The sequence below is a fragment of the Terrapene carolina genome, unplaced genomic scaffold, assembly GCF_002925995.2.
Source record: "Terrapene carolina triunguis isolate 2854851 unplaced genomic scaffold, T_m_triunguis-2.0 Scaffold85, whole genome shotgun sequence".
Lineage (NCBI taxonomy): Eukaryota > Metazoa > Chordata > Testudines > Emydidae > Terrapene > Terrapene triunguis.
In genome coordinates, this window is record NW_020664436.1 from 28,299,419 (window position 1) to 28,324,569 (window position 25,151).

A 25,151-nucleotide genomic window follows, 5' to 3' on the forward strand; every position below is an offset into this window, starting at 1 on the left:
TCCTGTTCTTTTTGCGGATACAGACTAACACGGCTGCTACTCTGAAAGCTGTAAGGAGACTCTCAAAACATCAGGCGGAGAAGGAAGAGAAAATCAGCAGAGGAAAAGGGAAACTGTGAACACAGCCTCACTCTATAAAAATATGATAAACATTGCAGAAGGAATAGGCGATGATATATTAGTATTGAAAAAAGAAAGGTTTATTGCATTTATTATTGAAGTGATAAATTGCACATCACAAACAAAGAACAATCAGAAAAAAATGAGCATTGCAAGGGCAGTAGAAAAATATGTGTATGTTAGCAATCTGTCAATAGACAATAGTTATATGATTTTGGATTAGACTAATGGTGAAATGACTAGTACAGGAATCACAACCTTTTTGGAATGCACATAGTTTGATAGTTCATGGTCAAGAACTAAAAGAAAATATCCTTGTCATAGGTTTCACCCCCACTCTGAACTTTAGGGTACAGATGTGGGGACCTGCATGAGAACCCCTAAGCTGATTTACCAGCTTAAGTCAGTATGCTGCCACCACCAAATAGTTTAAACAAACGTTTATGGGAAACTCATTTGGAAACTTTTCCTTCCCCCTCCCCACCAATTCCCTGGTGAACACAATCCAAAATCCTTGGATCTTAAAACAAGGAAAAATTACTCATCCCCCCTTTCCTGGCAGGATTTGAGTCTAATTTCCCTTTCCCCCACCAATTCCTGGTGAGTCCAGATCCAACCTCCTTGGATCTTGAAACAAGGAAAAATCAATCAGGTTCTTTAAAAAAAGACTTTTAATTAAAGAAAAAGAAACCGCTGTGAGATTAACATGCAAGGAAATCTCACAGACAACAGATTCAAAACACAGAGGGGTTCCCTCTGGGCAAAAACCTTAAAGTTACACAAAAGAAAAACCCAATTTAATTCTCCCCCTTATGCAAAAGAAGTCACAAAAGACAATAACATAATCTAATAAATTCCTTCTCTAATACTCACTACCCTGTTTGATTCCTGGATCTTTTCACTCTGGCACACACTTACAGAACAAAGGACAAAGACTTCCCTCCTTCCTCTTTGAAAACATCTTGTCCCCCCCATTGGTTCCTCTGGTCAGGTGTCAGCTAGGCTATGTGAACTTCTTAACCCTTTACAGATAAAAGAGGAATTAACCCTTAACTGTCTGTTTATGACAATCCTAGAAATGAAAATTAAACCAGATGTCATACGTATCAGGAAACATGGTTGGTTAAAAAGCTTGCTTCTAAAATTCCATTGTATTTTGCCTTTAAGCAAGACTGAAAACTGGGAAGAGGAGCCGGTGCTTGTACTTTCATGAGGGAAAGATTAAACTACATAGCAGTAGAGAACAAAGAAATAAGTTTTGAATATAATGCTGTTGAAATCTGAATGCAGAGGAGAAATCTTTCTTTAAGGAATTATAATATAGCCCACATAGGAAATTAGAAACTCAGAAGTTACAGGAAATAGTGAAGAGTGCTAAAAGACCATACAGTGACCTAAATAATCATCATAAATTGTGGGGCAGTAAGACAACTGATAACAATGGCACATTCTTAGAAAAGTTAATTGATGAAAACCATCTAGTGGTTTTAAACTGTGGCACCCCAACTAGATTTAATGCAGCAGATGATAGTTTTTCTTGCTTAGACCTTGGAATTATAACAGCAGACGTTGCAAGTAGATGCAGTTGAGAAATATATAAGGAAAAAGAAATCCCTATCCTTACTACTTTTCAAGGCCAAGGTAAGGTTGAAGGTAATAGAAAATTACCCACCTGGAATTTTAAGAAAGCTAACTAGACACTATTTACAAGTAAGTGTACTGAATTTATGAATGTTCATTGTGTGTGATGACACAGAGAATTTCAATGGCAACATAATAAAGAGATTAATAGCAGCAGTTTCAGTAGCCATACCTAAGATATTGAAGTACCCCAAAACTAAAAACTCACTTCCATGGTGGAAAGAGGAATGCAAACTGGCAATTAAAGAAAGGAACAAAGCCTATAAAAAGCAAAAGTACAATGAATAGTAAAGATCTAACAAAGTATAAAAGAAGTAAGGCAGTCGCACAAAGAATTATTAAAAAAACAAAAACAAAGAGAGTTGGAGGAAATACTGTGGGTGGATAAATAAAGATACCAAGACATCAGAAATGTACAGGCAAAATAGAAGAATGAATGAAGTGCAAACTAAGTGTAGTCACATCTGAGGTCTTATTTGGACTGATAAAATAAGTTCTGATAATGAGAAAGCAGAAGTTTTAGCACAAATTTTCCAAGGGGTAAATAATGATGAAAATCAAAGTGCAGTTTTTCATCAAATTAAAAGACAATTCATTGAACAGAATCATAAACTATTATGTAGGTGGGGTAAATATGAAGATACTGTACTGAATGAATGGTTTTGTATGCAGGAACTTGAGAAAGTTATTGATATCAGCAAGAATACATTTCCAGGTAAACATAATATATGCAACATAATATTTAAATCTCTCTCTCAAACCAATTTGAGAATTCTCTTGGAATTATATAATATTATATGGGGAAAAGGAGCGATACCAGTAGGGTGGTAACATGCAGTAGTAATTCCCATACAAAAACCAGGCAGACTATCCACAAAAGTAGATGCTTATAGACCTATTGCTCTTATGTCCTGTTTGGGTAAAATTATGGAGAGAATGGTGAATGGAAAGTTTGGTTGCCTATTTGGAAAACAAGGGCATTATGAGTAAGGTGCAGCGTGGTTTTAGGAGAGGAAGATGTGCTATTAGTCACATTGTTCCTCATTTTTTATTTTTTCCTACTTCTGTTTCTGATTTAACAAAGTTTTCATGATAGCTGACTTTCTAAATATTGCACGGGCATATGGCATGCTATGGAGGGAAGGATTGTTGTACAACATAGGTGCACCAGGGATAAGGAGAAGAATATATGGATGGATTAGAGACTTTCTGAGTAAAAGGACCATGAAGGTCAGAGTTGGGAAAGTTATGTCAACTATATATAGTATTAAAAATGGTACATTACAGGGAAGTGTTATCAGCCTGACCTTATTTAATATTATGATAAATGATTTCCCAGAACAAGTAAATGTTAAGGTAGGTGTCACTCTGTCCACAGATGATTGTGCTCTGTGGGTTAGGAGCAGAAATACTGGGGTGACAGAAAAGAGAATCAATAAAACGTTAGGCAAGACCTCTGACTGGGGAAATGCATGGAGTTTCAAGTTTTCCATTGCCAAAATCAAAGGACTAATCTGTACAAAAAGGAAAATTAGAAAGGAATGTAAACTGTATCTGTATGGAGGACAAATAGATATAGTTAAAAGGTTTACATTCTTAGAGGTAATATTTGATACTAAATTACTTTGGAAAGATCATATAGAGTATGTTAAAGATAAGCATACAGGAAGGATTAACCTTCTTAAAAGTCTTGCTGGTACTAATTGTGGGGCAGATAAGAAAATACTGCTGATGGTATAGAGAGTCTGAATCAGACTGGTTATTGACTATGGTTGCCCAGCTTTTGGGTCAGCATCAAAACCAGAACTTGAAAAATTAGATTTAATATAAGCCTCAGCATTAAAAATTGTGTGCAGGGCATTTATTACAACATTACATGGATGCTACAGATAGCATCTTGTGAAATGCCAACATGAATGAAACAATTGGACCAAACTTTCTGGGCCAAAGTTAATGGGTATTGTAATGAGGAAAGTACCTAACAAATATATGAAGATTGTTGGGAATTTGATGGGCAAACTATAGCACATAATGTTAGAACTCCACATGCAAGTCAAGTTAAAGTGTGAATGCAGAAGTTGGAAGATAAGGAAAAACTAATTGGCATCAAAACTTTTAGTCATGGGAAAAATAGTTATGGATGGAAAGTCAGATGATCAAACATGGATTTAGATTTATTTTATAAATTTAAGGATAAAAAAGAGACAGTAGGTATTTAAAATGAAGTATACCCATATATAGATGAAAAGTGGAGTCAGTTTTGTCAAATAGATACAGATGGATCCCCCCAAAAAAGGCAGAAAGAATAGGAGCAGCATATTGTATACCAAAATTTCAAATTAATATATCTAAAAGAGTGTCTGATTTTGTAGCTGTCATGACTCCCTAACTGGTAGGAATAACGCTAGCACTAAATTGGATTTGGGATGTACTACCAACAGTAGTATTCTGTCTCAGGTCTCATGGTGATTAAAAAAGCGTGTCTCAGTATGTAGAAGTGATTTAATCAATGCAATTATATTTCTAATAACAGAGTTAGTACAGATGGGGATACATGTAGCATTAGCTTGGATCCCAGCGCATATTGCGATAACTTGGAATGAAATGGTGGACAAAGAGGCTAAAAACACGGTAAGGAATGGGACGATTGATATAGAATATCTTTGAATAAACACAAATTTCAAAGCCTAGACAGAAAAATGTAAAAGAGGAAGGGTAAACAATTTGGATTAATGAAAAAAGAGGAAGAAGGTTTTTTGACCTGTGCTCTTGAGTTGAGGATAACGACATATGTCAGGGCCTGGCTGGGAAAAATGAAGTGATTTTGTTTTGACACGAATTGGTCATTGTGGCTTAAACAAAAACTGTTTTCAAATAAATAGACACAGAGATGGACTATGAGTGCTCTGCAAAATGCAAGAAAAACTTGATCACCCTTTGTGGGTATGTAAGGGCTTTGATAAAGAAAGGGAAAAGTCTTAAGATAACAAAAATTACATTATGTTGTTTAGTAAAAATACCAGGGAAATGGGGTAGTATTAGGTGGTCTTATATTCCCTGAAGGACACAGGGCAGAGTGAGAGAATATAAGTATTCCTAAGTATCTAGGAATTATAATTGGTGGCTATAGACTATTCAGTCAAGCCTGCTTTGCCATTAAAGAAAGAAAAGAAAAATAATTAGGAGCCCCCATTGGCCTGGGATGGTGAAACGTGGCCAGTGGGAGCCGCGATCGGCCGAACCTGTGGAAGCAGCAGGTAAACAGACCGGGCTGCATGGCAAAGGTTGCCGATCCCTGGTCCATACCATAAATAAACATTAACTTGGGCTGGGATTTCAATACTTTGCTGTCAAACTACTGACCGATACTCTGGCCAAAAGATGGAAGGGAGTGGGGGAAAGTGACTATTATTTGTATTACGGTAGCGCCTAGGAATCCCACTTATGGACTAGGATCCCATTGTTCTAGGCACTGTAAAAACAGAGAACAAAAAGACAGTCCCTAACCCAAAGAGTTTGCAGTCTAAGGCTAGGCTATAAAATTAATAATTTGAGTTTCTTGAAAAGCCTGTAATGTGGGGATTGTGTGTTTGCAGGCACTGAATTTCAATTTGGCCTGGCAGTTAAAAAAATAAAAATAAAGCCAGGTCTCAGACTAGGGGGGAAATTCATTTTGAGAGGACCATGCCATGAAAAAGGTTAGAGGTGACAATGGATTCTAAAGGAAAACACCTTGTTATGAATCCGTAACTAATATTTCTATAAGATTCCTAAGAGTTTGCATAATCTCTCCATAGATATTTTTGTCATGTAGTTACTGTTTAAAACTTTTTAATTTCTTGTCATTCCAGTATGACTTTCGCTGTAATTACAAGCCTCATTTTATATGTGTAGGACCAGATTCTACCACTCTTACTTGTGTTGAGTAGCACCTTTTTCTGCAAGTAATTGTGTTGAAGTCAATGGGGCTATTCATGGAGTAAGGTCCTACTCAAGCTGAATAAGGGTGGCATAATCTGACCCCTAGTGAACCTAAGTATCATACACTATTATAACTGAGAATTAATTAGCTATCATTCTGCCTGGCATCTATGAGGTAAGCAAAATCAAGCGGAAGTGACAACCTGTATATTGATTTTGATTAACTGGTACAGAAAATACCATTCCATGGGTGACCAACTGGAAATTTGCCAACGTAGACTATTTGCATTGGAATAATGATCACAAAGTACAAGGGTCATATCACACCAAGTCATAAAGTTTTGTTAGTGTTAATTAGCTAATATTTGTAAATCACTTAAAAATTATAAGTGACATTCCTACATTGTACAAATACATGGCTTTCAGTTGTCTTACACCAAGGATGAATTTGTCCCAACAAACATTATATAAATGCTAAGAAATTTTTATTCTGGAGCCAGAGAAACAAATGAATAAAAATCCTTCACACTGTTAATACAGCTGTGGGAGTCCAAGGGGAAAAACAAACCAGTAATCAAAGTACAATAGCATTTCATGCTAAAGAAAAGAAAAAGCATGCTAAATTCAAGAGCCTCTGAAAAGCATAGTGGGTTTAAAAACTAGAGTAGTAATAAATAATTTTAAATTAGGAAGAACCTTTCATTTCAGGCAGCAAATTAAAAGGTTTTAATGCTAAACTGAAGTTATACCAATTTACATCAGAGATTGTTTTCCTGGGTTTTCAGATATGCTTGTCTGTAAGCTTACTCACCATTAATAAAAGGACAAACTCTTCATTTCAGAAATGATTACTTGATCAAACCCAATCTTGTTGTATTTAGCTTTTTATGTTTTAAGTTGGCTTCTACCCCAGAAGCTGACATAATTGAATTAATGGACTTTAATAGCTGTATTGTTTCCTGCCTTAGTACATCAGTTATAAATATTAAATGGAAAGTTTTAAGAAGATAGTCCTTCAAAATAAGTCTTTGCGGTTCTCTTCCTACTTTTCTCGTCCTCACCAAAAACTAGATATCATATATACACACTCTCCATAACCAGAATACGTAAAATTTCCTACTGAGATCATGGCACAACAATATAACTTTTCGGTATTAATAGTTCCATAGGTTTGTGTCGTTTTATGGTAGCTTGACAGAGGGCAATTTACTGAAATAGACTGGAGAAAACATATTGAATTAAGTTTAATACTTTTGGGGTCCATTGTATTAAAAATTATTTGTTATTGTAGGATTGTATGTGACTTTTCTAGGAGACTGACTAATGTAAACCTTGGGGAAATGTTAGAAACTTCAGATAACTGTTTGAGACAATATGTACGAAGTTGGTTTCCTAAGAGGTACTTTGGCAGGCATTTTGAAGCTTCCCTGGGAAGAAAAACCCATTATCTACTTATTACCTACTTCTGGAAACTCCAGATCAAAGACCCCTGAACTATATAAAAGAGTTACTAAACTTTTCATAAGTGTGCTAATTCTGAGCTGAGGCTGTTACGAACCTGTGACTATAGAAGAGACCCCCTTGTGCGATTTGAATAATCACCCATGTCGGAGTTGGGGTAATCACTGGTAAGCTGATTAGCAGGCATGTAGGTTATTTTATTGCTTTTAATATGTTTTCTCTGTAATGCCTTTACCCTGAGAATATATGCTTGTCTAGAGCTGTGTGATAGCTTAACCATGGGCAGACTATTATTAGTCTCTGAAGAGAAAGCAAGCAGGTATGCTTAGGCAGTCTGTCTTTTGCTGGGAATAACACAGTGAAGGCAGAGAACTGTTCAGCCTGGAGATACCCTGGTCAAAAGCGAGAGAGATACGGATCTACACGCCAGAGAGGCAACGACCCAAGAAGCCCGAGAATGGGTGCCTGTGCTCTACCACTGAGGGGAAACACAGGTGCAGTTGCCCTGAACTGTGGCAAACTGCACTATCTATTACTAGCTTAGTGGGGAAATAGCTTTGGGTTTGTTTTTCTTAAAGTGAACTAAAAGTGCCAATTTGAGAGCATGGAAGTTTAATTCTCTAATTTCCCACAGAACAGGTATGGCATGAACAGCAGCAACAAAATCTTGCAACCTTCACCATCAATGCAATACAACCCACTTCATCTCATCAATGTGCCTTAACGTTGACCTGGAGACATTATCCATGTCCATTCAGTCCTTCTGGGACAGTTGACAAGGATTTCAGTTCTTTGGAGGTTGCGTGATTTTTTTATGTGGATACTTGGTGATGCACTAGTGGGATTTAAAGGACTTCCAGAGACTTCTGTTTTTACCACTGTTAAACTCTTTGAAATTTCCCATACTGGCCACTGGCAGGGGCAGAATACTAAACTAGATAGACCACTGTTTGTATGCAGTATGACAATTCCTGTGTTCCTATACAAGGATGAGGAGAAAACTACTTTTGCCTCCTCCCCTCTCCCATGGTGCAAATGCATAAACAGTAGCATAACATCACCAGAAAATCTCACCCGGACAATGAGAATGTAACCTTGAACAAGAGCCTAAATAGCAAGTTTATTGAAAACAAGTCTGCCCACAATTTTGCACTTATATTAACAGAGGATATTTGAAACTTGACCAAGTGTATTCATAACCATATAATAATAATTAATCATGCTTAGTACTCAGGATGCATGTATCAAAGGGGAAACACATAACTGATTGTTGGATATTTTTCTGATTTATTACATCATATAAAAAGCTCCTAACCAAAGTGATGTGTGAGAAACTTTGTGGTTCATTCCATTGGGTTCTTTCCTGCTGGTTTCTCAGAACGTGAATGTGATCTTTTGCAACTTCCCTCATGACACTGTAGAAGAAAGAAGTACAGCTCAAGCCATACATAAACTCATGTCTCAGCACTCATTTGTTCCTCTACTATGCTTACTGTACTCCATAGCACATTATTTGCTGTTTGAGTACTGTGTGTAGTGAATAAAATAATTTTTAAAGCACCCCCACTGTCTCACCAAAAGGCTCATTGTATTTCACAAATTATTACTATGTAGTCAAAATAATAAACAATAATTAAAATATAGAACACCCTAAATACTAAAAGAACAGACAAAGCTGTATTACAAAAATGGAGTATGTGGGAGTGTCTTATGCTTGGATATTAAAAGAGGGGAGCAGTAGACCTGAAAGCAGGAGCAGGTTACATATACCCTACAGCAGGGGTTCTCAACCTCTTTCTGAAGCCACCCAACATACTATAAAAACTCCATGGCCTGCCTATGCCACAACAACTGCTCTTTTTTCTCCATATCCAGTAGATTAAAAGCCAGTGATGGTGTTTGGGTTCCCCCCCCCCCACACTCTGGACTCTGGGGTACAGATATGGGACACACATGAAAGACCCCCTAAGCTTATATTCTACCATCTTAGATTAAAAACTTCCCCAAGGCACAAATTCCTTTCCTTGTCCTTGGACAGTATTGCTGCCACCACCAAGTGATTTACACAAAAATTCAGGAGAGGGTCACTTGGAATCCCTATCCCCCCAAGCCCTTTCACCCCTTTCCTGGGGAGGCTTGAGAATATACCAATTAATTGCCTTAGCAATGTGAGTACAGACCAGACCCTTTATCTTTAGGACAATAAAAATCAATCACATTCTTCAAAGAATAACTTTATTTATAAAGAAAAAAATAAAAGAACCTGCAAAATCAGGATGGAAGGTAACTTTACAGGGTAATAAAAAGATTTAAAACAGAGAGGATTTCCCTCTGGGCTCAGCTTTACAATTACAAAACAGGAATGAAACTACCTCTTTAGCATAGGGAAATTCACAAGCCAAAACAAAAGATAAACTAATGGATTTCCTTGCCTTACTTAAAATTTTTCTAATGTTAGATGGATCGTTCCAGGTATGTTTTCAGGAGATGTTGTACCTGCTTGGTCTCTCCCTCTGTCTGGAGAGGAAACAAACAAACAGAGGCACAAACAAATCCCCCCATTTGAAAGTATCTTTTTTCTGTATTGGTCCTTCTGGTCAGGTGCCAACTAAGTGATTTGAGCTACTTACAGGTAAAGTGATTCAGTACAGCTGCCAAGGAGGGATTTTATGCTATCCTTTTCTTTATATTTACGACAGCTGGCATTAGGGGGTAGCAAGCCCTGGGGCTCCATGTCACAGGGGACCCCGTGAAGCTAAGTTGCCCAGGCTTTTGCTTCAGCCCCGGGCCCCAGTGAGTGTAATGCCAGCCCTGTTCTCTAGTTTATTTTGATGGACCCCCCCTGAAACCTACTCGTGGCCCCCCAGGGGTCCTGGACCTCTGGTTAAGAATCACTGCCCTCGAGATCACAGCTACAATTAGGGCAACTGACCTAAATGGTGGAACCCCAAAAAGTTGGGAGGTGAATAATGGAGATAGCCTTGGGGCTCCAGGGGGAAACACGGGCAAATAGATCATTTTGCATCATGGCCTGAGTCTGGAGAAGAGACCCTTAAGATTTGGATAGGAAGAGGTCATCAGTAACTTTTGTGAAGGTAGTTTTAAGAGGAGTGGATTTTGTTGTGTGTTTCAGTGCTCAACCCTCTGCACCTCTTTACACTTTATTTTCATGCTTTATAACATAGACATATTGGATCCCTCTGTTGTTTGGTGCATGGGCACAAGCAGATATGTACATATATACACCCAGGGCTGTCAAGCTGTGTCATCTTGAATGAGGGAGTTAATATTGATATATGAATGCAGTCTTCAAATGTCTCATCTAAACCACACCGCAAAATCCTTCTCAGGAGACCTTTTGAAAAGAACGGCAGCTTAGTGCACAAAGAAGGTGTCTCCCTCAACACTAGTGAGCCTCAGCTGGTGGGTGCTAGTGGAAAGGTGGGGTGTGTGAAGTCAGGGAATGGTGCATTAGGGTAATACAAACACATTGTGAAGCTCTAGCCGGAGCAGACTGTACGTACTTCTGCGAGATACAGGAAGGTTCAGGCTGAGATTTGCCAAGGAAGAAGTTGGACACCCAAACCACACTGAATTTCAGTGGGAGCTGCTGGGTGCCTAACTCTCTTTGAGGACCCCAGCCTCTTTCTAACACATTGGTTAACGCTCCCAGAGATAGCCCCGGCAATGGGAGCCCACTGCACTGAGTGGTGCCTCGCGTGTCTGCGGCTCACCTGCCCTGGCTGAAAGGGGGAAAGGGCAGAGCAGGGGCCGGGATACAGCCCTGTCGGGCGGTGGGGGGCGGGGTTTAATGCCGGCTGCTCGGAGTTGTTGACGGAAGTGGCCTCCTGCGCTGTAGCAAGGCGGCTGCTGCCTGAACAAGACCGTGTGTCCGGCGTTGCGTTAGCAAAGGCCAGGTAAGGGGTGCGCGTGGCTGGGTTCGCGCCGCGCCGCGCCTCTCCTCTCTGGGTGGCGGGGGGAGGGAGTGAGGCTGGATCCCTGGTGCCTGCTTTTCCTAGGAGCTGCTCAGATAGACAAGCACCGGCCAGCGTCACCCCGTCGCTCCCAAAATCAAAGCTTTGTTGGTGTGACTAGCCACACAATTGCTTCCCCGGGTGTCTGTTACAGCTGGCTGCAGTGTATTGAGCAGCTGCCTAGTTTGTTGTCTGGGATCTAATCCCAGGTGTCAATTTGCCAGTGTTGTCCCTCTCTGATTGGGTAGCAAGTTCTTGCCCAGCACGATGCAAAATGTCCCATCCCTTTCCTTTCTCCTGGGATTATGCAGTTTTTATTCAGATTTCAATGTGCCCCACCAAATTTAGCACACACAAAAAATATGGCTAATGGGCCAACGACCAAAAAATATCTCCTAATTCTTAATCCACACACAGAGTCCCTCATTCAATCTTTCCCCTCAGAGGAACCCTTGAAGAACAGGTGTGATTTCTGGTTACAAGGTTATTTAGTTAGTTAATAAAACCTGCAAAGGGAGGGTGGGGAGAGGGATTGTGTTCTCCTGAGTGTTATCATAGCAACTAGCACAGAGCAGGACAGTACTCTCTTGACATTGTTGCAAATTAATTAAGTGTCCCTGAAGGTCAACAGATCCAGACTTGATATATATGTGTGTGTGTGTGTGTGTGTGTGTGTGTGTGTGAAGTGTGGGGGACTAGGGCTGTCGATTAATCGCAGTTAACTCACACGAGTAACTCAAAATATTAATTGTGATAAAAAATTAATCACAACTAATCACACTGTTAAACAGTAGAATATCAATTGAAATGTATGAAATATTTTGGATATTTTTCTACATTTTCATATATATCGTATTCTGTGTTGTAATTGAAATCGAAGTGTATATTATTTTTTATTACAAATACACCTCTACCCTGATATAACGCTGTCCTCGGGAGCCAAAAAATCTTACTGCGTTCTAGATGAAACCACGTTATATCGAACTTGCTTTGATCCGCCGGAGTGCGCAGCCCCCCCCCCCCCCCCCGGAGCGCTGCTTTACCGCATTATATCCGAATTCATGTTATATCAGGTCGCATTATATCAGGGTAGAGGTGTATTTGCACTGTAAAAATGATAAACAAAAGAAATAGTATTTTTCAATTCACCTCATACAAGTACTGTAGTGCAATCTCTTTGTTGTGAAAGTGCAATTTAGAAAGGTAGATTTTTTTGTTACATAACTGTACTCAAAAACAAAACAATGTAAAACTTCAGAGCCTACAAGTCCACTCAGTCCTACTTCTTGTTCAGCCAATCGCTAAGACAAACAAGTTTGTTTACATTTACAGGAGGTAATGCTGCCCTCTTCTTATTTACAGTGTCACCAGAAAGTGAGAACAGGCTTTTGCATGGCACTTTTGTAGCTGGCATTGGAAGGTATTTACGTGCCAGATATGCTAACCATTCGTATGCCCCTTCATGCTTCGGCCACCATTCCAGAGGACATGCTTCCATGCTGATGACGCTAGTTAAAAAAATTATGAATTAATTAAATTTGTGACTAAACTTCTTGGAGGAGAATTGTATGTCCCCTGCTCTGTTTTACCCGCATTCTGCCATATATTTCATATTATAGCAGTCTCGGATGATAACCCAGCACGTTGTTCATTTTAAGAACACTTTCACTGCAGATTTTACAAAATGCAAAGAAGGTACCAATATGAGATTTCTAAAGATAACTACAGCACTCGACCCAAGGTTTAAGAATCTGAAGTACCTTTCAAAATTTTAGAGGGACGAGATGTGGAGCAATGCTTTCAGAAGTCTTAAAAGAGCAATGCTCCGATGCAGAAACTACAGAATCCGAACCACCAAAAAAGAAAATCAACCTTCTGCTGGTGGCATCTGACTCAGATAAGGAAAATGAACATGTGTCGGTCCGCACTGCTTTGGATTATTAGCTAGCAGAACCCATCATCAGCATGGATGCATGTCCCCTGGAATGGTAGTTGAAGCATAAAGGGACATATGAATCTTTAGCACATCTGGCACGTAAATACCTTGTGACGCTGGCTCCAACAGTGCCATTAAAACATCTGTTCTCACTTTCAGGTGACGTAAACTAGAAGCCGGCAGCATTATCTCCTGCAAATGTAAACAAACTTGTTTGTCTGAGCGATTTGCTGAACAAGAAGTAGGACTGAGTGGACTTGCAGGCTCTAAAGTTTTATTTTTATTTTTAATGCAGGTTTTTTTACATAATTCTACATTTGTAAGTTCAACTTTCATGATAAAGAGATTGTACTACAGTTCTTGTATTAGGTGAATTGAAAAATACAATTTCTTTTGTTTTTTTACAGTGCAAATACTTGTAATCAAAAATAAATATAAAGTGAGCACTGTACACTTTCTCTTCTGTGTTGTAATTGAAATCAATATATTTGAAAATGTAGAAAACATCCAAAAATCTTTAAATAAATGGTATTCTATTATTGTTTAACAGTGCGATTAATCATTTGATTAATTTTTTTAATCACAGGATTAATCGTGGTTAATTTTTTTAATCACTTGACAGCCCTACTAAGGACCATTACATTGAGAGTATCTCGCACCAAGTTTCCTCATATTTGAAACAGGAACTCATATGCAATTGTACTGTAATCTCTATGACCCGGATCCTGCAAACAGTTATATATGGGCTTAACTTTACACATGTGAGTTGTCCCATTGGCTTCAGTAGGATAATTCACATGCATAAAGTTAGGTTTACCATGTGTAGTTTTGCAGGACTGGGGTGGCAGGTAACTAGGACTCCATAAAGTTCCTTTGTAGGTTAACACCTACACTATGGATTGGCAACCTTTGGCACGCGGCCCGGCCAGGCCGGTTTGTCTACCTGCCGTGTCTGCAGGTTCGGCCGATCGCAGCTCCCACTGGCCGCGGTTTGCCATCCCAGGCCAATGGGGGCTGCGGGAAGTGGCGTGGGCCAAGGGATATGCTGGCCGCCACTTCCCGCCACCCCCATTGGCCTGGAACGGCGAACTGCTGTAAGTGGGAGCCGCGATCGGCTGAACCTGCGGACGCGGCAGGTAGACAAACCGGCCCGGCCCGCCAGGGTGCTTACCTGGCAGGCCGCATGCCAAAGGTTGCTGATCCCTGACGTATACCTTATACTCCCCCTGAAAACAAATCAGAGGGCAAGGCAAGGTTAGAGAGCCCCAGTATAATATGCTGTCTACCAGAAGTGCTGCATAATTCTTTTCTTCCTCTCTTTTTGATGAAAAGTGTTTATTTCTGGTAGTTTGAAGGAGTATCTTTCAACAACTCCTTGGTAAATTAGACAAGGGAGTATAAAATATCTTTCAATTTCTATCTCCCTTCTGTCACATTACATTCACAGTCATACCTGTTGTGACTCCATGGTGCTGTGTACTTTGCAATTTCAGTGTTATTTAATAAGATATTTATACATTGTCGCCATGGTATGAACACCTCACAAATACCAGTGAATTAAAGTTTGCAACACTCCTGGAGGAGTGGAGTATTATTATCCCTAGGTGGGGAAATGGAGGCACAGATCAGCCCAAGATCCCATTGGAAGTGAATGGTACAGATGGAAACAGAATGTAGATTGCCTCATTGAGTGGCTTGTGCCCTAACTATAAAACCACACTTCCTCCTTTCATGCTGTCTGTATGGGGTGATAGTCTGTCTGCCTTTTTGTTGTTTGTTTTACTGTGGTACAGTTGTCTGCTAGTGAGCAGCTTCTATTTAGGCACCTGTAAGCGGTCTAGCCCATTGTAATGATCTATTCTGCCCAATGAGTTATATCATTTTTTTTCTAGTTATTTAAGTACTATTCAGACTTGGAAAGGGTTGTTTGCTCCAATGTTGTGGAGATTTAATGTTGCTGAAGCTAAAAAGCATTGTTGTATCAGAATTTAATGTGTGTTGATCGGGTTTTTGGATGAGGCCCCCTACTGCTTTGCATTGGAGAAAGTGTGTGCTGTCTTGCTTGAGATGGCACCTGAAGCTTAGAGTCCATTTTTGCATGTTCATATGTAAGGGAGACTGCCATAGTTTTCCCCTTTGGCCATCATTGCAGGAGTTCGTTTGCATGTGTAGTACGTTGTGATAAAAGTTATAAAACACACATTAGTTAATTAAATTATTTAAGCAGTTACTCTACTAGGTTTCTCAGCATTCTTTGGATCTGTGTTCCTTAACTGAAGTACAAACTGGAGAATTATTAGAAATTTGAGTTTTATAAGCCAGCCTCTCTTTTAAAGCAAATAAGAAATCACAGAAAGCAAACTAAACGTGGTTAAATGATAGTGTTTACAGCATCAAAATTGAACTCCACGTGGAATGTTATGCTTTTCAAGAGATAATAAAGCAGATCAATTAATTCACAGTTTTAACATAATCTAAGGCAAACTTCCCTAGTTTATACTAGTCTGGGCAGGTGATTTTTGATATCAACATGGAACTATGGTTCTTTAAGCTTGATTTGAGATAAGGATCTATATTTATCTGCCAATGGAGTTACGGGACTACTGATGTCATTTCAACTAAACAATTCTAAGTGGAATTTTAAAAATGTAGAGAAGCTTCTTAATTACCAAAGAATTGTTTTATCCAGGTGACACTCATAGACAAGCTTTACCACTAACACACACACAAGATTATCAAATATTAAAACCAAATATAATATGCAGTTAATTATCTGGAAGCTTTTGTAACTTCTCTGGAATTTCACCAGCACTGAAAGCTCTTGCCTTAGTTTAAACAACGGTTGAAATAGTGGTAAAACCTTCATCTTGCAAGCCAATTCAAAGCTTTTTCCTCTTTTAAGAAGCTGTCAATTCTCTTGATCACAAAATCTGTATGATTTTTAGACTGAGCTCTCAGAACCACTCTGGGTTTCTCACAGCTAATTTTTGCTGTAGGGAAGCACAGTTTCCTGTTGTAAATAGTACAAAGCTTAGTTAGTGTAATGAGTTTCTCCAGCATCAATGCTTTCCATTGAGTTAGTGATTCAGTATAACTAAACTAAACTAAACGTGTTAGTGAAATACAAGTGCACATTATACATTTTAGTCATCCAGAGGGTTTTAACTCAGGTTTATGCTTTCTGAGAAGCACTTAGTCTAGCCATAACCAAGTCATCGTTGAGTAAACAATACATTGTTTTTATAAAAGTCATTTTGCTGATTTTTAGTTAGAACTGCAGTGAAGCTTGGTTCTCTAGCTCAGCTCCTCAGTTGCGTTTCTCTGGACTGATAAAGTTCATTCAGGTGATTCACTGTCGGGATTATGACAGTTATGGTCTTATTCTTTTTCCAGCCTTCACAGTGATCTTCCTAGATAGGACTTTAAAAGTCAGAGTTAATAGACAAGATTTTAGCTTTCTATCATAAGCAGATACAAAGCAAGGGGGCACTCTAGCTAGCCAATGACAGTCCAGCTTAAAGTCTCTCTCAGACAGGTGTTTTGGCTTTGGGAAGCAGACCAGCAGGTTGAACAAAATGGCATTTCCCGCCCCACACTTTCTGCTGGGCAATGCTGCCTGGTTCTCTTCTTGGCAAAGACTTGAAATTTCCACCCAGGATATGAGTTGTGTCCCTTCTGTTCATCCAATGAGAGAAAGAGGCGTCACCTTTATGGCTTCTTGCAACTTTGTCTAGAAAACTCCAGTTTCGTTGTTCAAACCACCTTGTACTATACCGATTTGTATAATAGGAATTTGATAATAGGGAGGTACATGGAACTAATTAGGTCATTATGTTTTGCCCCCAATTTCTTTTCGTAATGATTCTGACGCTGCTCATCTCCAGGGAGGCTCATTTCTCTTGAATCACCTTTTCTTGCTCTCACTGGGTTGATCTGCAGCTGATGCAAGCAGTTTCCCCAAAACAGAACAGATTTTGCTGGTCAGGAATTTAGTTGTAGGGGAAGAAGCTGTAACCACTGGAGTTGCAGATTGGCCTCTGTCATGTGACATGATATTAAGCTTTGTGTCACTGGTCCAAGTCATATGACTGAGACTAGGAAATGAAATTTGAGTCTCTCACCAGCACTCCTGCATGTTATAGTGCTGATGGGAAAATGGTGGGGAAACTACATCAAAATTATCTTATTTTTTCAATTCAGAATTTTAATTGAAAACTTGTAGAACGGTTGAAATCTGAAAAAAAAAATTATTAGCAATAGGGTCACACTCTTTTCCAAGAAATCATGAAATAGCTCTCTGTTTTCTAGCTCCAAACTTTCAGGACCAGATTTTCAAACTAGGTCTCCATTTTGGCAGGCACAATTTTCCACTTGCAATTAATTGTTCCCACACAGCTTTCCTGGCAATGCATTGTGGATGCAAAAGAGAAAGTCTGCGTTAAAAATCAGGCCCTCCCTATGCCTTTGATCCTACCTGAACTGTGTGCGGAAGGCTTTAAGTTCTAGTTATCTTGGGTGTTACTTTTTACAATCTCACTTTCAGATAGATGTGAGTTCTAACTTGGTGGTGTCCCCTTAATAAGCACTCAAGGTGAAACTCCACACTGTGCAAAGGGCCAGCACAAAGATTACAAACCACTTAAATGCCACTTCAACCTTATTGTGAGGGCTAAAGTGTAACTATTATTAAGTAGAACATAGGCCTTCCGCTGGCCTTCTGCATAGGTGGGAATTTCAACTGTAGAAAATAAATGATACTTTAGGCTCAATGAGCTTTCATGAAGGTCCAGCTTGGATGGGCCAAACAGAATATTAGGTTTCCTAAATTAATCACTTTGTGCATTTGAACTCAACAGTAATGTAAGTTTATGCAACATAAAGCTTATTTACATATAAATATTATGGTTCAGTTCTCAAGATATGTCAGGGGCCAGCTTTCCAATGGTATAATGTGCTGTACAAGTAAGACAAAAGACAGTGCTTTCAGCCCTGATTCTAGTGAAATATGAAATTTAACACTTCAAACAAAAAAATCATGTACAGCTTTCAATATTCATGTGTTAAAATAAGTTGTGTTGTTTGTTTTAAATTTCACATAGCATTGATAACTTCTGTTGTTTCTGTAGTGTCTGCAGGTTGTTTATTTCTAACACCGAAAACCTAGTAAACATCTGACTCGTAATTTTTACAGTTTTCTTTTTCTCTTTATAGATATATATTAAATAAAATGAAGCCGGCTACAGGACATTATTTGATTCTGGGTTGTTTTTGTCTGGCTTTCTGTTCTGGGTGTACTTCATATAAATTCCTGGAAAGGTAAGTTATCAGTTGGAAAAGTTTCTAATATCTTACCAAGTTTGTTTATTTGTTTTTAAAGCAGAACTTAAACTTCTGGAATATGGTCAGGTTTTTATCAATGTGAAATTTTTGTTTCATCTTGTGCTATTTTTGATGCACTATATTTTTGTCTCCTTCTGCATAGTTAGCATAATGATACTGTATGAATGAAGTTGCTTTTTTATGCCTAAGAAAAATTTGTTAATATGGTTTACATTTGTTAATATGGCAGAAAGAAGAAGGGAGGAAACTTGTTTCAGTTAAAAACATTAGTTATACTTCATAATTAATTTTAATCTAGTATTTGTTTTAGGCAGTGCCTATAAATAATAAATGGAAAACCTGCTCAATGTTGTGTTAATTTAGATAGCTAATGAAACTGACAAGTTTTTAAGCATGACCACTGTGACAAAGTGAAGTGTGTAATGAAAATGTTTATTAGGCCTGAGACAGACCCATTTTTTGCTGTGTTAGAGGTTGTGGTGGTAGATGTTCTTTAAAAGATATGTCATAATTTCAGTTAGTAAAGGTCCTAGGTGCTTTTGACTCACTAGCTAAGGGTATATCTACACTTAAAATATTACAGCAACGCAGGGTACACCATTGTATCACTTCTGTGAAGACACTACCTACACTGATGGGAGGGATTCTCCCGTCAGCATAGGTAATCCATCTTCCCGAGAGATAGTAGCTAGGTCCATGGACCTAGTGCTGGCTATACTGGGGAATAGGTCAGTAAAACTACATCTCTCAGTTGCAAATTTTTCACACCCCTGAATTACTTAGCTTACCAATATCCATTCCTAGTGCAGACCAGGCCTAAGAGATGCATAGCTCAGGGGTCGGCAACGTTCGGCACGCGGCCCGCCAGGGTGCCGAATGTTGACGACCCCTGGCATAGCTCAAAGTGGCAGGTAATGGCTCAGTTTTTCTGCAGTTATTCTAGTATTATCTGTTATGTGAATGGGTCACATTCAGAGAGGGAAGCTATTGTGTTATCAAGCCTAAATCCATTGTATGGTTTCTGATATTCTGGGAGAGACACTCAAATTCATGACATTTTCTCTGAGAAATAGGTTGATAGTTCTCCACAATGGGAGCCATGTAGGTGCCAAATGAGTTTAGTTGTCACAGGATTAGGCGGCAGGTGGGGTGTGTGTGTTGTGGTGCCTGGGCTTTAAGCACCTAAATCCGTTTGTGGATCTGGCCCTAAGTTAATACAGTTTTTGAGTCTGTGTATAGGGAGTAATGTTTAGTTTTGGAATGATTAGTATAGTAGTGGAACTTCTACAATTTCAAGTCCAAAAAAAGAGAGTTTTGTTGTGTGGGGGGTTATTTTTTATTTAGAACTCACATAGCACAAGGACATCTTTCACTGTTGCAAAATATTAGAAGATCCAACAATAACTGTGTAATATAGGGCCAGTTAGTGATCTGATCTCAGTAGGAAAAATGTTGATGGTTATTATTGTGGCTATGCCTGATTTGTTCCACAGCTGTTGAGTATAATGAATTAAAAACCACACATAAATCTGTCTGTCTGTTTAGTTGGCTACATTTTAGCTCTTAAGAGTGCAAAACCACAGATGGACAGATTCAGAATTGAGGATAACTTCATGACAACTTAAAAGCATAAATATATTTTTCTGCTTCCCCCTGCTTGGGGAAAATTAATCTTCTCAAATAATTGCTTTATTTCCTTATTCTCTTTCACATTCGTTCTAACGAAGGGCATATGACAAATTGGCAGTTCACAAGAGGTTAACAGCCATTTACTCTGTCAGTTCTGCGGGTCATTCTGTTGGCTTGAGCAAATTGAGGCTTTGTAAGGTTTTAACATATGCTTTATTTAATAACTACTATTATACATGACAACCCTTTCCCCTCATTATTTCCACCCCCTGTTTCTGAATGCATCTGCATCTATCCAGTCTCCTTATTCCACTCTTTTCCTATCCCACCCCAAATTGTTAACCTGGCTTTACTCCTCAATATGAATCTGTTGTGTAAGTGCATTGCCCTTACAGTCATGTCATTTTCACCACTTCTGTGTGATCATAGTGATTGTTTTAGAAGAACACTTACCATTTCAAGAATGCTGTCCACACCCTTTTCAAATAACACAGACATGAAGAAAAATTAGGAGATTCTTGGCACCCTCTAAATGTGCTCTTATTGTAATAAGAAAAAGTGTCCAAGTGCTCTTCTAAATCTAATAAAATTACGTATTACTATTCTCTCTATATTAAATAGAAAATCTGTAGGGAGATGAGCTGCCATCAGTGGAATTTGTTTAGCAATAAGTAAAATATTAATAACAATCAAAACCCACCATTTCTTTGTGCACTGCCTTATATGGCAAGTCCCTACTCCTTGTTTGGGGTCCTTAGGCACAGCTGCAATAGAAAGAATAAATAATAATTGATTAAAATCAGTGTGTGTTACACTACTTAGCAATGTGGAGGAGTTTTGCTTTTTGAAATGCGTGAGGAAAATAAATGTTTCGTCTCTTCTTCTCCAGTGAGCACCATCCTCACACTTGGAAAAAGCTGTTCCTTGTTCATCACTGGCCCGTGACCGTATGCAAGGTGAGCTTTGTTTTGTTTTTGATTTTTAAATATATCATTGTAAATGTGTAGATCATGCAGTATATGACTGAAAATAAGATGAACCTAGTATTATAGTAAAATCCCTGAAATATTTAAACCTACTTACATTTTGATACTCTCACTTCTCTGAGTATTGGTTAATATCTGTTGTTTGTCACATCTTTCAGTGGCTCGAGAGCAACAGTAAAGAACAAGTGGCTAGTGCCATATCCATAATAGTCTATAGCCCTAAGAGGTAGCATATAAGCCTTAATAGTAAAACATACAATGAGCAATGGCGCCTCACAGTCTTAGGCTCATACAGCTATGTGACCCTAGTTCAATTTATCAGAGGGGTAGCCGTGTTAGTCTGGATCTGTAAAAAGCAACAGAGGGTCCTGTGGCACCTTTAAGACTAACAGATGTATTGGAGCATAAGCTTTCATGGGTGAATGCCCACTTCGTCAGACGCATGACGAAGTGGGCAATCACCCACGAAAGCTTATGCTCCAATACATCTGTTAGTCTTAAAGGTGCCATAGGACCCTCTGTTAGTTCAATTTAGTGGGCAGTTACTCACATGATGAAGTCAATGGACTATTCATAAGAATAACTGTCTACCAATTTGATTAAGCTTCGCAATATTGGCTCTATTGTTTTAGTGCTGTCATTAAATATGGGTTAAACTGAAAAAATCAATATCTATCACTGATATGCCCAGGAATTCTGGCAGGAATTCTAGAACACAGAGTTTCCAGATACGTTTGTAAAGTGCTCAGCAAATAAATGTACTTCCCTTCAGTCCCAATGACATTAAATTCTGTTAAGTGGGGTTTTTTTAGCGAGGTAGGAGACACAACAGAGATCTGCTTTTTTGCTGCTGACTTGAAATTTAAGTTTAATTTTTTGGGGGTTCTTAATCAGATTGGCTGAGGCAGGGTGGTATGATCCTGTGAGTAATAAAGAGAAGCCTGAACTAGGGCAAGTGTTACTGCTACACATCTGGAACTGCAATTCTGAGAGAGACACGTTTATACCTCTAACTGTAGCATTTGGGGGCACACTCTCTTGTTTAAGGACAGCTTTTTAGGCTTGTCAGCCCTGTTTCAGGAATCAAATTAGGGAGAAAAGCAGCAACAGTAAAACATATACAGTGTTAAACTCTTCTGAGCGGAGCAGGAGTTGTGCTCTACAGTATTCTAAATTGGGGGGGGGGGCAGTGATAGTGGAGAAATTAACAGCCAATTTTTCAAACAAGATAGTTGATTTCGGGTGTCCAATTTGAAGCATATTAGGTCTGATTTTCAGTGCTCTTGGGTGCACACAGTTCACAGTTACTTCAGTTGTACTTCTGCTGGTGTACACTTCTGAAAATCTGGCGACAGGTCAAGCATTTAAATGGAGGCAACCCAAAATCAAGGGCCTTGCAAATCTTTGGTTAAATGAATGAGACATGCAGACCATCAAAGTAAAATATTTTACTACTGTGCATCCACCCTGGCGGCTGCTTCTAATTTTAGAACTCTGATGTTGGCTGAAAAGTTATATAACCCTCTGAGCTAAAATGGAGAAGCTGCAAGCAGGATAACTGAAGACTTGGCAAGCTACCAAAAAGGCAGGCTCTCTAAACAGTAATCCTTACAGTGTCTCATGTAGGGAGAGGAATCAACATGGATACAAGTGTATCTAATGGACTAGAGAAACTCTGAAAGAATATAATCATTAGGTGACTTTTTCTACCGTTTCACACCCTTGAGTGGTTACAAGAAGCTTAACTTCAGTTCCACCTCCTATGTTTTCAAAACTTATAGATTTCTTCTTGTTAACATCATGTAATATGTGGAAGTAGGGTTCCAGAATGCAACTGTAGTTGGTTAAAAAAATAGAGTTTTTTAAGCTGCAAAACAATCTGTTTCCTAAGTGTCTTTCAAATTATTTACATATTAATTTCAGGAGGAAAATATCGCTAGCATTGTGCCTTCTTTTTTCAAAATGATTAATAAAGTACTCTGATGACTTCAAAAAAATGACTGGATACAGGAGATTGCAACACAGATTCTATCATTCATGTTTGTAAAGTGATTTGATGATGGAATACTCTGTGCAAATGATTATTATTAGTATTAGGTTATATTTCCTGAAGGGGTGGAGTGGGTGGGTGTGTCTGTCAGTCAGTCAGTCAGCCACTTTGCTTATATGCAGGGCTGTCACCAGGAGGTTAAACTCTTGCTTGGCGTGCAGATGACTTTCATCTTTATTCCTACCAGCTGTAATTGTTTGTGTGTACAGAAAAGATATTCAGAAAACTGCAGATCTTTCTTTAGTAAATTAAAATGAAATCTGCTTAATGATCACTTTGAAATCCCTTGAGTAGAGTGTACATGCTAGAAATAGAGACCATATGTACCTTAGATGTTTATACATTTTAAGCTGTTACTTTATTGTGTATGGTAACTTTTGAGTACATTTTTTCTCTGACTTGGTTAGATTGGACATTATATGTTTAGGTTTTGTGTTAATAGATTAAGGCCAGAAGGGACCATTAGGGTCAACTAGTCTGACCTCCTGCATAACACAGGCTTTAGAATTTCACCTAGTGATTCCTACAGTGGAGAAATTTGTTCTTCCTGCTTCGTAAGTGAACATTATTGAGCCCAGTAACTTGTGGGTGAACTAGACCATCTCTTTTAGAAAGGTATCCCATCTCAATTTAATGACTCCGAGTGATGATGAATTTACCGCTTCCCTTAATAAATTGTTCCAATGATTAATCAACCTCCCATAAAAGTAGCACTTCGTGCAATGAATTTTTTTCTAATGTCAACTTCCTATTACTTAGCCTTTGAGTCACTTCGACACTTTCACTGCTATTTGTAATACAGAGGTAACATAAACTACTTAAAAGCTGTGCTTGAGAACTCTTTTTAAAGGAGGGGTGTGCTGTTACGCTTGACTCATCATCGTGGCTTCGGTGATGGTGAGCTAACAGTTACTTTATGATTCTGTAGGAGTTAGAGGACTGTTCAATCCTAGGGGATTGTGAACCCTGTTAGATGGGAATGGGAACAGTTAAATAGGAAAGGTTGTCTCCCCAGCTAAGGAACTGGAGGAGGGAAGCTTTTATGACTGTGCCTTTCTTTCTTGGAGTTGATTAAGATAGAGGGTCTATTTTAAGTGCTGCCTGCTCTGGAGATACTTATTTTGGCAAACAGTAGCAGTAGCTGCCCTGCCATTCACTGGGAATATGGAGGCCTGTGGAGAGGGGAAATCTGTTGCAAGAGTTTGGTCATCCAGTCTCTGTCTTGGTGAGCAAGGGGAGAACAGGAAGGAAGATAAAGGCCACATCCTCAGCTCTGCTTAAATCTGCTTTGCACCACCCATAGCAATTGAACAAATGAGAGAGCCACCTAGGAGAAAGGAAACAGGGCTGACTGTTAAACAGAATGCATTGGTGACACAATGGTGCCGCAATACCAATTCCAGGGCAGACTGCTAAAAACCAGGGCACAAATCCCTAATTGCTTGAGAGTTTTAAACATAAATTTTATCAACTAACTGCACCAAGTGCAAACTCCTCAGATACTTTAACAGTCTTAACATGGAGTCACAGACAGTCCTTGGGTATTCCATCTGTCTTGCCATCCAGGTGAGTCAGTCTCTGTGATAGATGGTCCCTTACGCTGAGAATCACAGCAATAATCAGGTTACTCCTAATCCCAAGGGACCAGTCACTTACCCCAGGTCAATTGTGCTTTAGATCTCACACCAAAGACAACACTTGTAAACTATATGAAGTCCTATTAAGTAGGGAAAGGAAACTAGAGAGTTATTTACAAGGATAAAGCAAGCAAATATAGGCTCTGTTTACATTGCAATTGGACACCTGTGACTGGTTCATGCCAGCTGACTCAGGCTCGCGGGGCTGTTTAATTGTGGTGCAGATGTTTGGGCTGGAGCCCGGGCTCTGGGACCCTCCCACCACAATTAATTAATTAATTAATTAATTAACACCACAGTTAAACAGCGCTGACTCAGGCTAAGGGGCTGTTTAATTGTGGTGTAAATTAATAAATGTGGTAGGTTTTTAATTGCAGTGTAGACATATCCATAGACACACAAATGAGTTAGTCCTAGGTTTCAAAAGGTAATATAGGCTTCTATAATCAGCAAGCT

At 39.0% G+C, this 25,151-nt stretch overlaps 1 protein-coding gene across 2 annotated transcripts in view; it reads left to right on the top strand.

Annotated features, from left to right (window-relative positions):
- RNASET2 (ribonuclease T2) overlaps window positions 1-25,151 on the top strand; it is an 88,307-nt gene that overhangs the window by 38,176 nt on the left and 24,980 nt on the right. The window contains exons 1-3 of one of the 2 annotated variants that reach the window (XM_026649553.2): window positions 10,995-11,060; window positions 18,265-18,369; window positions 20,912-20,978. In XM_026649553.2, coding sequence (XP_026505338.1) covers window positions 18,281-18,369; window positions 20,912-20,978 — 156 coding nt within the window. In that variant the 5' untranslated portion in view covers window positions 10,995-11,060; window positions 18,265-18,280. Of the gene's footprint in view, window positions 1-10,994; window positions 11,061-18,264; window positions 18,370-20,911; window positions 20,979-25,151 lie in introns of those variants that run through there. The other variant, XM_026649554.2, reaches the window with a different exon arrangement.